This window comes from Populus nigra, chromosome 7 (genome assembly GCF_951802175.1).
Source record: "Populus nigra chromosome 7, ddPopNigr1.1, whole genome shotgun sequence".
Classification (NCBI taxonomy): Eukaryota; Viridiplantae; Streptophyta; class Magnoliopsida; order Malpighiales; family Salicaceae; genus Populus; species Populus nigra.
Genome location: NC_084858.1, coordinates 20,469,583 through 20,481,386, shown reverse-complemented (window position 1 = coordinate 20,481,386; position 11,804 = coordinate 20,469,583). Strand labels below are relative to the sequence as shown.

Sequence of the window (11,804 nt, the reverse complement as noted above, 5' to 3'; positions counted from 1 at the left end):
GGGTGGGTTTTTAGGTCGTTTTGCAAAAATGCGTCTTAAATAATGGACCTTAATAATCTGCAAATTAAGGCTTCATCTATCTTCAAAACCCAATAATTATTAACCCGAACTTTAGATTCAATCCAACACAAAGCCCGGATCATAGTTCGAACAAGTTTTTTATTTTTTTAAAAAAATAAAAACAATATTAATTTGAAAAAAAAATAATTCTTGAAACAATCTTGAAATTTTAACCATGTTGACTGGAATATGAATCTACTCGGAATTAATCCTCTTATTATTTATAAAATTTACACCAAGTTAACATGCTAAACAGAGTTAATTGCTATAAGAGTAATAGCGGGAAATTAAATTGAGGTTACTGTATGCATATTCTTGGGTGGCTTCGATAATTATCTGGGTGGTGATTGCTGTATAGGCAGAGGCCAACCGGTATTTGCATGGGTCACGAGAGAGTTGTCATAAGGGAAGCAGTCATCATTAGAAGTAATTGATGGTTAAACGTAACGGTATAATAGTCTGAGACTCAAGCTTTGAGCACGTTACGAGGTAGTCTTAGATGGTAAATGGATTCCTTCCTCGGGATATCATTTCAATTCCTAATTCTAGTAGAGATTTTAAGCAAAACATTTGTTTGTTTAAGCTATGAGGTTGTATTTAAAAAAAAATGTTTTTTTTGTTTTTAAATTATTTTGATATATTAATATCACAAATAAATTTTTAAAAATAAAAAAACTATATTTAAATATATTTTCAAGTAAATTTTTAAAAATAAATATTATCTCATCCATCTAAAAATAGATGATAATCTTAAAATATATTCGAGACATCATGCAAGAAATGCACAAAGAAAAACCTAACTTGACAATAAAAGAAATTGTATTATATGATGTATGATTATCAGTAACATTAATTTACAATAAAAAAAAAACAAATTATTTTTTCAAAATATAAATAGGGTATTGTAAAACAATTGTTGGCCATGCCAAATTCAAAACTGTGGAAGTCCAAGAGATCAGATTTAAAACTACTGAGCTGAGAAATCATGGCTTAATTGGCCATAATTATTAAAGAAAGAAAGTGTAGGGAAGGCTTGTAAGAAAAATAAGAGGGCATGGTAGGGTAAAGTCAAAAACAATAGAGACATGAAAATCAAACTCATGGACGAAAATATTATCATTAGAGAGGAAGAAAAGGTCGTAAAGGAAAGGAAAGTGGATCTTTATCACTATGATTATGAACAGAAACCTTTGTTAATCGATATGGCAACCAATGGATGATGAGTACTATAATATAATATAATACAATAAAGCTTTAAAGCACTCGATTTGTCTTTTTAACTTGGAGAACTTTGGGATGCCCGTGTATTAAAGAAGTCTTAATCTCCCATTAATGGCTGATTGGCTGCCCTTAATTTACTCTTAGGGGAGGCCAATTTGCATATTTTTTTAATTGAGAGAGATATCCCTTTGGGTTTGCACCAATGGCTAATGAGATGTGGTTTAATATTTAAGCCTTATGTCTATTCTTGAGCAAAAGATGATGTCATTTGGTAGATGAATAGGTTACCAAAGGCCTTTGGTCACAAGGATTTTTTTGTAAATTTCAAACTCTTTAACAAGTCAATAATAGTGAATTTATGTTAATATAATCCTTCAAGTGTTGGCTCATGTGGTAATTTATAAATGATTTTGCTCGTTAAAAGGGTTAATGTGAATTTTTGTTTACATCTTGATAAATAAGTGATAGCATTAATAAATCAGTTATTTTAGTTTATAAACAATAAATATTATTTTAAATTAATCTATATATATATATATATACACACATATATTTTAATATGTTATGTTATTTTCAATAGCATAACTTATTGAATTTCATTATTGAGATCAATATAATCTACGTAACTCATGATTGGCTCGAGAATATTTTACCACAAGGCAAAAAAATGTAGATATTAATGATATCTATATTAATCAAATTAGACGGATTTCATCGAGAATCTTAATTTGTCAACATTGACTACCATATTAAAAGATCTTAAGCCAAATTCAATAAAAGAAAAAAGAAAAAAAAAAGAAATTGACATGAATGATAAATGTTGTCGTTTTCTTAATGTACGTTTTTGGAAAACATGATAAACATGACATGTCACATACACAAGAAGCACCCTTCTTTGTACAGTCTTGACAAATATCCTTCTTATAAAATATTTTTATTGGTAGTTGTAATTTTCACTCAACAAACAACCTGTCTTTTAAATTGTTCTTTTTTTTGTCTAAAAAAAATATTAAATTAATATATATCTTGGATGGTTTTGAGTGATTTTTATGCTATTTCATAATATATATATATTTCATAAATCTTTTCTCGGGAGACTCAATTATCGAATTGATACAAACATAAGGACTAAACTGTAATTTTCCCCCACAAACCATATTTGCCATAGAGGGAAAAAAACCCATGGGGGAGACAAAAGAGAAGTGCTTTTCGAACCTCGTAGTATCCACCATGGTCGAAGCAGCAGTTTCTTCCTCTTTCTTTTCCTCATCATTTCTTGCCCTTTTGCCAAGTGTAAGCTTTCTGAGTTGGATGCTTTCACCTCTCCTGTTGTTAGGCACAGCATACTCACTCTTTGGTCCCAACCTCACTTGACTCGCTACCAAATTTTATCTTTCCCTCGCCACCCCTTTGTTCTTTATTACCGATGTTCCCTCCTCGTATCCTGTCTTGCTTACTTTACTTATTTACCCTTCTAATATTGTTACCTTAACAAGTCTCCTGTTATTTGTTAAAATATAGGTATGCCCTATCATATGCTCCTCATTTAGCCTCTCTTGATAAGATTTACATCAAAACTAAAATCATTAAATTATAAAATTATGAGGGTGTTGATATAACTTTTGTGTGTTGTTAGGTGCTTTTAAAAAGTAAATTTTGCTTGAAAAAATATTAAATTTATGATGTTTTTACTATTTTCTAATAGTTTTAATGTTCTGGTATAAAAAATAAAAACAAATCTGAAAAAAATTATTTCGATATATTTTCAAGTAAAAAGTTATTTTAACTATAGATTGAAATAGAATTTTAATATCATGAAAAATATTAACTTAATTTTTTTTATGTAAATAAAACATAGATTCAAACGCTTTGTTGAACATATACTAATAAATGAAGTGAGATCAAAGTTTTTCTCCTCAAATCTCATATTCGTTTGAATTAACTTTGATTTTTATCAATGGTGTATAATTAATGTATACTAAAAACTACTATATGCAATAATGTTTGACAATTTAAAGCATATACATACGAATATGCATAAATATATTACTACTATTTAGTCAGATTATAATAGAAAAACGCAACCTATCATATCTCTTACTGGATAAACATTGTGTTATTTTCAAAAAGGAAAGGGCCAATATCCATCAAATCGGACCAAATCATAATCTCAAAAAAAAGAAAAAAAAAAGGAGGTCATTTAAGTAATTTTGTATAATTAACATTGAACCCACCCAAAAGAAGGTTTATCAAATCAAGGGCAATTTGGACAACAAATCTCGCCAGCACATAATTTGTAATAGGCCTACTCCCACCAGCCTTACATTCACCATCGTCATCACAAAAACTCACTGCCCCAGGCTCGAACTGAAGCGAAAGTCCTAAAAACCTGACTTGAAAAACCTCAGACAACACCCATCCATCTGTTAATCTCTCTGAAACTCTGTACTTCATCTGTACACATAAACCTTACAATGTCTCTGACACAAGTATCTTTCCTCCCTTTCTTTCTCTCCCTGATCTTCCTCCTCTCCACCATAACCACAACCACATCCACTTTACAAAACCTCCTTCAAAGCCACGGCTTACCAGGCGGTCTCTTTCCAAACAATGTCAAGTCCTACAGTCTTGACCAAGATGGTCGCTTAGAGGTGCAGCTAGATGGTCTATGCATGACTAAGTATGAGACAAGAGTGGTCTTTGACAGTGTGGTTAGAGCCAATCTCAGTTATGGCGGGCTTATGGGGTTGGAAGGGCTTATACAAGAAGAGCTTTTTCTTTGGCTTCCAGTCAAAGGTTTTGAAGTAAATGATCCATCTTCTGGGTTGATCTCTGTTGATATTGGTCTTGCTCATAAGCAGCTCTCTCGTTCTCTCTTTGAAGTTCCTCCTGTTTGCAAGCCTCAAGGTAATTAATTAATTTATGGGTTTTGCTCTTCTTTGATTTCTCTTTAATGGGGTTTTCTTAATTTATTTTAGTTTTGCTTGGATTGACTTGAGTTCGGATTAGATTTTGATGAGTATTTTTCTTCAATTCTGCTGTTTTTGTCTCTTTTCTGTTTTTTTTTTTAATCTCACTTTAGTCCAGAGAAAGATATAAATGGAAAAAAATGCTGTAATCCTCTCATTCTGGATCATGAAAACAAATGAATTATACACACTAAACTTGATATGTTCAAACAATTAATTGTTCATTTCGGTAAAAAGAAAAGGAAGATCTTATATCCTTATAAATGGAGAAATTTTTTCTTTTTTCGGAATTTAGCAATTTTGTTTCTTTTAAAGGAATTTCTAGAAAACATTTTGAAATTGAATATTGGAAAGCTAATTGAGAAATTAATTATGTGAAATATTGCAGGGGCTGCAGATCTATTGAAGAACTTTGGAAGGAAAATTGGACTTCAGTTTCAGAGATGAAAAAAAAAAGAAGCAAATTAAACTCCTTCAAATTGAGACAGAACTTTTTCTTTTTCTTTTTGTTTTTTTGTTTTTTCTTTAATCTTCTTTCTTGTTTGGATGCTACATAGAGTCTGTCAAAAAGGAAACTGGGGGATTAATTGCGGAATCAAATGGCAAACTTTTGGAATTCTTAGATTCTTAACTGATAAAAATATTAAATCACTTAAAAAAGATATTCAATGATTGTGCTGGTCTGTTATGTTCTTAATGTTTTGCTGAATTTGAAAGGAAAGGTTGTTCGCATCTGGAAACAGGGAAGCTGATGGGATATTTGAAATTTGGTGTGCTATATTATTCCCAAGAAATTTGGTGTGCTATATTATTCCCAACTAGCTTTGTGAATTTATAGCTATAAATTAGGCTAGGAAACATTAAATTCCCTAAATAATTTGTCAGGGAATGATTAATATAGCTAACTGCATTTACTTCTTTGTAAGATAAGGAAATGGGGCTTCATCTCTCTCTCTCTCCTTTCACTAAATCATTGTTATTTTCTTCCTAAATTTGATTTGAAACAGGGACGACAAAAATAATATTTATTTATTTATTGGAAGGTATATTTGACTTTGTGTTATACAATGGAAATTGTTACCTATTGGAATTGTTAAATTCGAGATTATATTATTAAATTTTAAATATCAAGGTACAAGGATTCGCCAACTTATGGCAAAAAAAACATAGATATGAAGGCGTATGTGAAATTTCAAGACATGAAAAAAAAAAAAAAATTAAACAAAAGGCTGATTTGGAGTACGATTTCTTGTGGATCCAAGTGGGCACCAGCTTGGTTGCGCTAGAAATCCCAAAACCAATTCACATGCAAACGGCTAAAGATATTATTCTATAGATTTGAATTCTTTTATATATATATATATTGAAAGTATATAGTCAACAACGTACCGTGGCTGCAGTCTTGTCTTGTCTTGTTTTTAAACTTGCTATCGGGGTGGGGGTGGATTGGATTCTTATTTCCATGACGAACGGCGCTGTGTTTTAATTTGTTCTTGATTTAAAGTTTGCTTTAAACCTGCAAATCATCCATGTTTCGACACAGAACTAATGGTTGCTGACAATTTACTTTGGGAAAAAATCACAATTCTTGCTTAGAAAATAGAAAGGGAGACAACAAGGGGCCCGATTGATTGATGCACGAGTCAATTTGGTTATAAATCGATTTAGATCTTCTTATATTTGAAAAATCAAAAATATTTTAAACATTAATGGAACTCAAATGCTTATTTATGTACTTTGATTCAACTCTATTTTTCCTTGATGTTCTCTTGAATATGTGAAACATGAAATTAACAATCTGAATTAGATCGAAATTTAGTCCCACAACTCACATCATGGATCCATGCTTATCCAGCACAATATCATTGTCAATTTGATTTTCCAGCTCATCGCAATTGCCTTGTTCGTGTCATTTGCTAGTTGGGAAATTGGTAAGAGCAGTGATTAACGAAGAAAGTATCTATCAATAGTTTCTTTCATTTAAGATAAAATAATGTAACGATATGTACTGTGTAGATCTTACATCATCATCGTCTCAAAATTTCAAGAGTTTCTAGGATTCCTTTTTTCCTGAATCCTGAAGAAAAGATAAGTATACATTAGTTAAGTAAGCTGAATCCAACTAACCAAGAGCTATCTCCCAACTTCAAAATTCTTTGAAGAGAAAGAAGAATTCAGGCATCCTGGATTTGGTTTCGTCTCGTGACACGAATGTAACACAAAACCACTGCAACAATGGCTACCAAGAATCCACCAAGAATCACATCTCCCCCAGCTTCAGACTTATCAGAATGATGTCTTGCTATCCGCCTGATCCAGGGACTAGCAGGGATGACTACCCCACCTTCAGATGGTGCTGGACTTGGAGCAGGTGGCTGCGGTAATCCTAACACCGACAGATCAGCCAGCACAATGCTAAGGAGAAGAAGCCTAGCCATCAAATTACTTGATTATTTCTGTGGCAATTCTTAAATATGTGAATGGAAGTCTTGATCTCATTATATATCCGTGCACCGAGACAGCTTTAGATTTGGTCTTCGCTGTCAATATAATAAGCAATGTTTGGTTTGAAAAGTTCGGCAGATGACTCCATGTTGGACTGTAGATCTCTACGCTATATAGGGAAAGTGCTGCTGGGGGAGGTTTATGTAGGGAGATAGATGAATTCCACCATTCGAGGACTTGAATCTTAGGGAGAAGATGAATTCCACCATTCGAGGACTTGAATCTTAGACAGAATGTTGGGTACCAATTATGACCATGAGTTTACCATTGTCTTCTGTAATCTTGGGTTTCGAATCCCATTGTTTATCATGGATTTGAATACACAGGTCTGCTGTCTTGATTCTTTAATTATTAGTACTTTCTCGAGGGCTATAATTAATTTATTTTCAATCGATAGACCGTTGTGTCTGTGCTCAACAGAAATCCTGTGTTAAAATTTTTTATTATTATTTTTAAATTGTTTTGTTATACTAATATTAAAAATAATTTTTTAAAATTAAAAAATATTATTTTAATGTATGTCAAAACAAAAAGTATTTTAAATGATAACACAATCTTAAACAAATCTTTCATTTATTTATAAATTTTACATAAACATCAACTTGAACCATAAATATGAAAATCAAAAGAAAATAAGTTTCATAAGTATAGTTTAGTATTATGATAATAATTACTTTTTTAAATATTTTTATGTTGGTGCCTTAAGGATATTTTTACATCTAAATAATCTAAAAATATAAAAAGTAATTTTTTTTATAAAATATTATTTGGACGGCATTTCCAAACCACTTATATAGTAATTGGCATAACTGGTCTTTGGTTTGAAAGTTTGAAAATTGAGTTATGGACTGTTGATTTCTATGCAGTAACTAAACACGTAAGGTGGTGTGCGGAGAAGTTTCCACATCCTAGCCTATATAAGGGTAAATTTAGGAGTTTAGTGGTGCGATTGATATTAAATTTTGTCTAAATTATAATTTTAAAAATATTTAGTTAATTAATACATATTATAATTAGTTTTATATAAGTATCACTAAAAGTTTTATGTTGAAATCTTGGTTATATAAGAAGGTAGGCAGTGAATATTGTTTTCGACTGTTTTGAAGAAGTGCTAGTGAAAGTAGACTTTTCTGCCTCGTCTCAGACACGACAAAAAGCATAAGCAGTTCTGAAAATATAAAAAATGATAGTTTTGCACTTTATGTTGAACATGCTGCCTTGCATTTATATGTTGAACCACACAGTAGATGATACAGTGTGAATTTTCAAACTCTAAACGAATGTTCCTGCATAAATTAGCTAAATGAATCTTCATAAATTATGAATAATTCTGTAATCAGAAGCGCTAGAAGGGTCTCTATATGCCTTTGATGATCTGTGTCAACAGTTCCTTGGTCTGCTGAACTGTGAGAGTGTCGCCGAAAGCACCCTGAAATCACATACCATTTGAGCTTAGAAGACAGAAAAACTAACGACAACTTAGAACACAGAAAAAGGTACATCAGAAACACACAATTATTGAAGCATTCTCTTTCTGTTTTATCCTCTTTTTGTCTGTAAATGTAGGAACCATGGTGGTATTCTTAGCCTGCTATAATAACAAGGTAGCCTCACATGTAGCCTTACAAGAAACCTCTACCCTGCTATAAAACTAGTCACCTGTCATGGAGGTGCAGAGGGCATCTACTAAAACAAATGACTCTAAAATTTTTGCTCCATACCTCAACACAGGCTGTAACAAGCATTGCTCCTTTAGAGGTGGTGACATTGCTGTCAATGAGTTCCAAGCCAAAGCAAGCCATTTTCTCCATCAATCTAGCGAACCCGCCTCTCTTCTTCTCCAAGATAATCTTGATCCAGAGCTTATCCCCTTCGATGTTAGTCACCTGAACATCTTCCTGCAAATATCAACAGAGCCAAACAAATAAAAGTTAAGGCTAGAAAAATTACATTAATTAGCAGCTTTTTTAGACAGGTGAAAAAAGCTGTATTGAAGTTTTTTTCAATAAAACCTTAATCCCGCACTGCTTCATTTCCTCAGAAGCATCAATCTCATTAACCCTTGTCTTGAATTCCTCTTCCGACGATGATGCTTCCATTTCTTGAAGCATGTCAGTAAGAGCCTCCACATTTTTCTTCAGCTCTTGGATGTAAGTAATTGCATCCTCAATTATGGTGCCCTTGTTCATCTAAAAAACAGCCCAAGATTTCATTAGCAAATCATCATTAACTACACATGATCATGTCAAGAAAAAAAAATCAAGATTAGGGTAATTACATTTGTGATAATAGGGACTAGTGCACGCAGTGTCAAGAGCCTGTTACTCAGCTTCTCTCTTCTCCTTCTTTCAGCATGAAGGTTCTTTGATTTGTAACCAACTGTATCATCATAACTAGTCCTCTTCCGGCCCATCCTTCCCCAACAACTGCCTTCTTGATCAGCTAAGCCTAACTCATTCATGGCTAAGTATTTCATTGTCATGACAATCGGTACTGACCAAGTGAGAGAGAGAGAGGATGAACTTCTGGATTAATACTACAACTAAGGACATTAGTCGTGTTCTTGGCTACTTATAAAGCAGTTATTCACACAAGTGAGAAACAGAATCTCTGTTGTTTTAATTGCGTGTGTGTGTGAGAGAGAGAGAGAGAGGGAGAGAGAGAGAATATGGTTAGTTGCATGCAATTTGCCATTCTTTTTGGATTTAATTATTTTTATTAAAATCATTTAAAAAAAATTATTTATACTAGCATAATTAAATTTAATCGAGTTAATTATAATATTACATGTTTAATTAATAACTTCCTTTGTAATGTTTGTAATGTTACAAGAAGTGTGAAGAACGAAGGAGACAATATGGTGTCCTATTGAAGGACAGTTTTGTTGTCGAAAGTGTGCTTGGCCACGCTAAAGATGTGTTAAGGGGTGATGTTGTGTACCAAACAGATGCCAGAAACCAAATATTGTGTCATGTTGAAGCCTTTTTTCTTTCTTTCTATTTTCACATAAATTTGGTAATCAAAAAAGAAAATATAAATACTTTTTTTAATATAATTAATAAAATATGAATACTTTTTATTGCTACATTTATTGTAATTACCAATTATTCAGTTGTGAGGTAAAATAAGGACTAATAGTATACATCTTCTGTCTTTGTTTCCAATAAATTGTTCTAAGTACAATATGAGTGAATTACTTTTGTATTTCTTCTAAAGCCTTCTGTTCAAAGCTTCTTTTTTTTTCCTTTTAGAATTATTACCCTTTTTTGTCTGTGTGAAAGACTCTCATACTCTATTTATTATGATATATATATATATATATATGAATTTATTTATTATGATATAATTAATTTTAATATTCTTATATCACTTTTATTATGCCTAATGCAGGCGTTAAAAATACTATTATATTTGAAAAAGAAAAAATAATAATCTCAAAACAGAGTCTATGAATATTAGTTGGGTTTGTATAAAATCAGACGCCTACTATAACAGGGCTTAGGCCCAAGACATCGAACGACAAATCAGTCCAATTGCATAAAGAACGACAAGTCATGCATGAATCATAAGGGGACATCTTAAACCCTACGAACCACACAACAGTGTCATTTTCACTTTGACTCCCAGGCCCCAGCCTCTCCATAACCCAAAAACTATGTCGGCTTTATCCCGCCTTTTCCGCAGCACATTCTCCACCGCCACCTCCGCCGCAGCAACGGAAAACACCATCGTCAGATCACTCTCTAACGAAGTTTTCAGAGAACGCAGCCTCAAACGTCTTGTTGAAAAATTCAAAAAAGCTTCCGAGAATGAGAGGTTTCGAACTAAAAGTGCCATTTACAAAGACACCATTCGCCGCCTCGCAGCTGCCAAAAAGTTTCGATACGTAGAAGAGATTCTAGAGAACCAGAAGCAGTATCAGGACATGTCGAAAGAAGGTTTTAATGCTCGTTTGATTTCTCTTTATGGTTCATCGGGCATGTTCGATAATGCGCGCAAGGTGTTTGATGAAATGCTTGAAAGAAAATGTGCCCGGACGGTGCTGTCTTTCAATGCGCTGTTGGGGGCTTGTGTTAATTCGAAGAAGTTCGATGAAGTTGTTGGTTTATTTAGAGGGTTATCGGAGGAGTTAGAGATTGAACCGGATTTGGTTTCGTATAACACGGTCATGAAGGCCTTTTGCGAGATGGGTTCGTTGGATTCGGCTGTTTCGTTGCTAGAAGAGATTGAGAAGAAGGGTTTGACGCCTGATTTGATTACTTTTAATACGCTCTTAAATGGGCTTTATGCGAATGGAAGGTTTGATGCTGGGGAGAGGATTTGGCAGCGAATGAAGGAGAAGAATGTTAAGCCTGATGGCAGGAGTTATAATGAGAAGTTGCTTGGATTGGCATTGGAGAAGAGAATGAAAGATGCGACTAAGGTTGTTGAAGAAATGAAGAGCGAGGGGATTGAATTTGATATCTTTAGTTACAATGCTTTGATTAGAGGGTTTGTTAATGAGGGTGATTTGGAGGAAGCCAAGGGTTGGTATGGTGAGATAAGGAAATCTGATATTAAACCAGATAAATTGACTTTTAAGACATTGATTCCTTTCGTTGTTGAGAAGGGTGATGTTGCCTTTGCCTTTGATCTTTGCAAGGATGCTCTCTCTAGCAAGTTGGCTGTTAAGGAGGCACTGATACAACCTGTGCTGGATGCATTGGCTAAGGAGTCAAAGATCAATGAAGCAAAGGAGCTTGTGGAACTCAGCAAGGCACGTCGTTCCGATTCTTTAAAGTTGACATTGCCTTCAATATAGGCATGCAATTGCCTCTCTGGTTTCGTTTTTTCATCTGGTATACCTGCAGATGTTGAGAAAAGAAGGATTTTATGGAGCTTTCGCAGTTAAATAATTCCAAACATCTTATAGCTTGATCAGTGGTACTCCACACTTTCTTTCTTAGTTCGTTTGTCTTTATTTTCTAGTGGTAGTCAATCTATGCTCTAACTTGTCATTGAAATTTTATAGCTTTGCTTTCATTTCTATGTCAAGTTTTTATTGCTGAA

The 11,804-nt window shown here is 33.2% G+C and overlaps 3 protein-coding genes across 4 annotated transcripts; 2 read left to right on the top strand and 1 right to left on the bottom strand.

Annotated features, from left to right (window-relative positions):
* The first annotated feature begins 3,588 nt into the window (after positions 1–3,588).
* On the top strand, positions 3,589–4,938 carry LOC133699821 (uncharacterized). 2 transcript variants are annotated; one of them, XM_062123297.1, is made up of 2 exons: positions 3,589–4,188; positions 4,648–4,938. In XM_062123297.1, the coding sequence occupies exons 1-2, from the start codon at positions 3,756–3,758 to the stop codon at positions 4,695–4,697; spliced, it is 483 nt and encodes a 160-aa protein (XP_061979281.1). In that variant the 5' UTR covers positions 3,589–3,755; the 3' UTR covers positions 4,698–4,938. The 2 variants fall into 2 exon arrangements, with proteins under 2 accessions (XP_061979281.1, XP_061979280.1); XM_062123296.1 differs by having other exon boundaries at positions 3,590–4,188; positions 4,639–4,938.
* A 3,174-nt stretch (positions 4,939–8,112) lies between these two features.
* Positions 8,113–9,216, bottom strand: LOC133699822 (transcription factor DYT1). Its single transcript, XM_062123298.1, has 4 exons — positions 9,034–9,216; positions 8,768–8,944; positions 8,477–8,653; positions 8,113–8,184 (listed from the first exon to the last, which is right to left on the bottom strand). Exons 1-4 carry the CDS (start codon positions 9,214–9,216, stop codon positions 8,113–8,115), a joined length of 609 nt encoding a protein of 202 aa, XP_061979282.1.
* Positions 9,217–10,354: 1,138 nt separating this feature from the next.
* On the top strand, positions 10,355–11,804 carry LOC133699820 (small ribosomal subunit protein mS78 (rPPR3a)-like). The gene has a single exon (XM_062123295.1). The coding sequence runs from the start codon at positions 10,411–10,413 to the stop codon at positions 11,554–11,556; it is 1,146 nt and encodes a 381-aa protein (XP_061979279.1). The 5' UTR covers positions 10,355–10,410; the 3' UTR covers positions 11,557–11,804.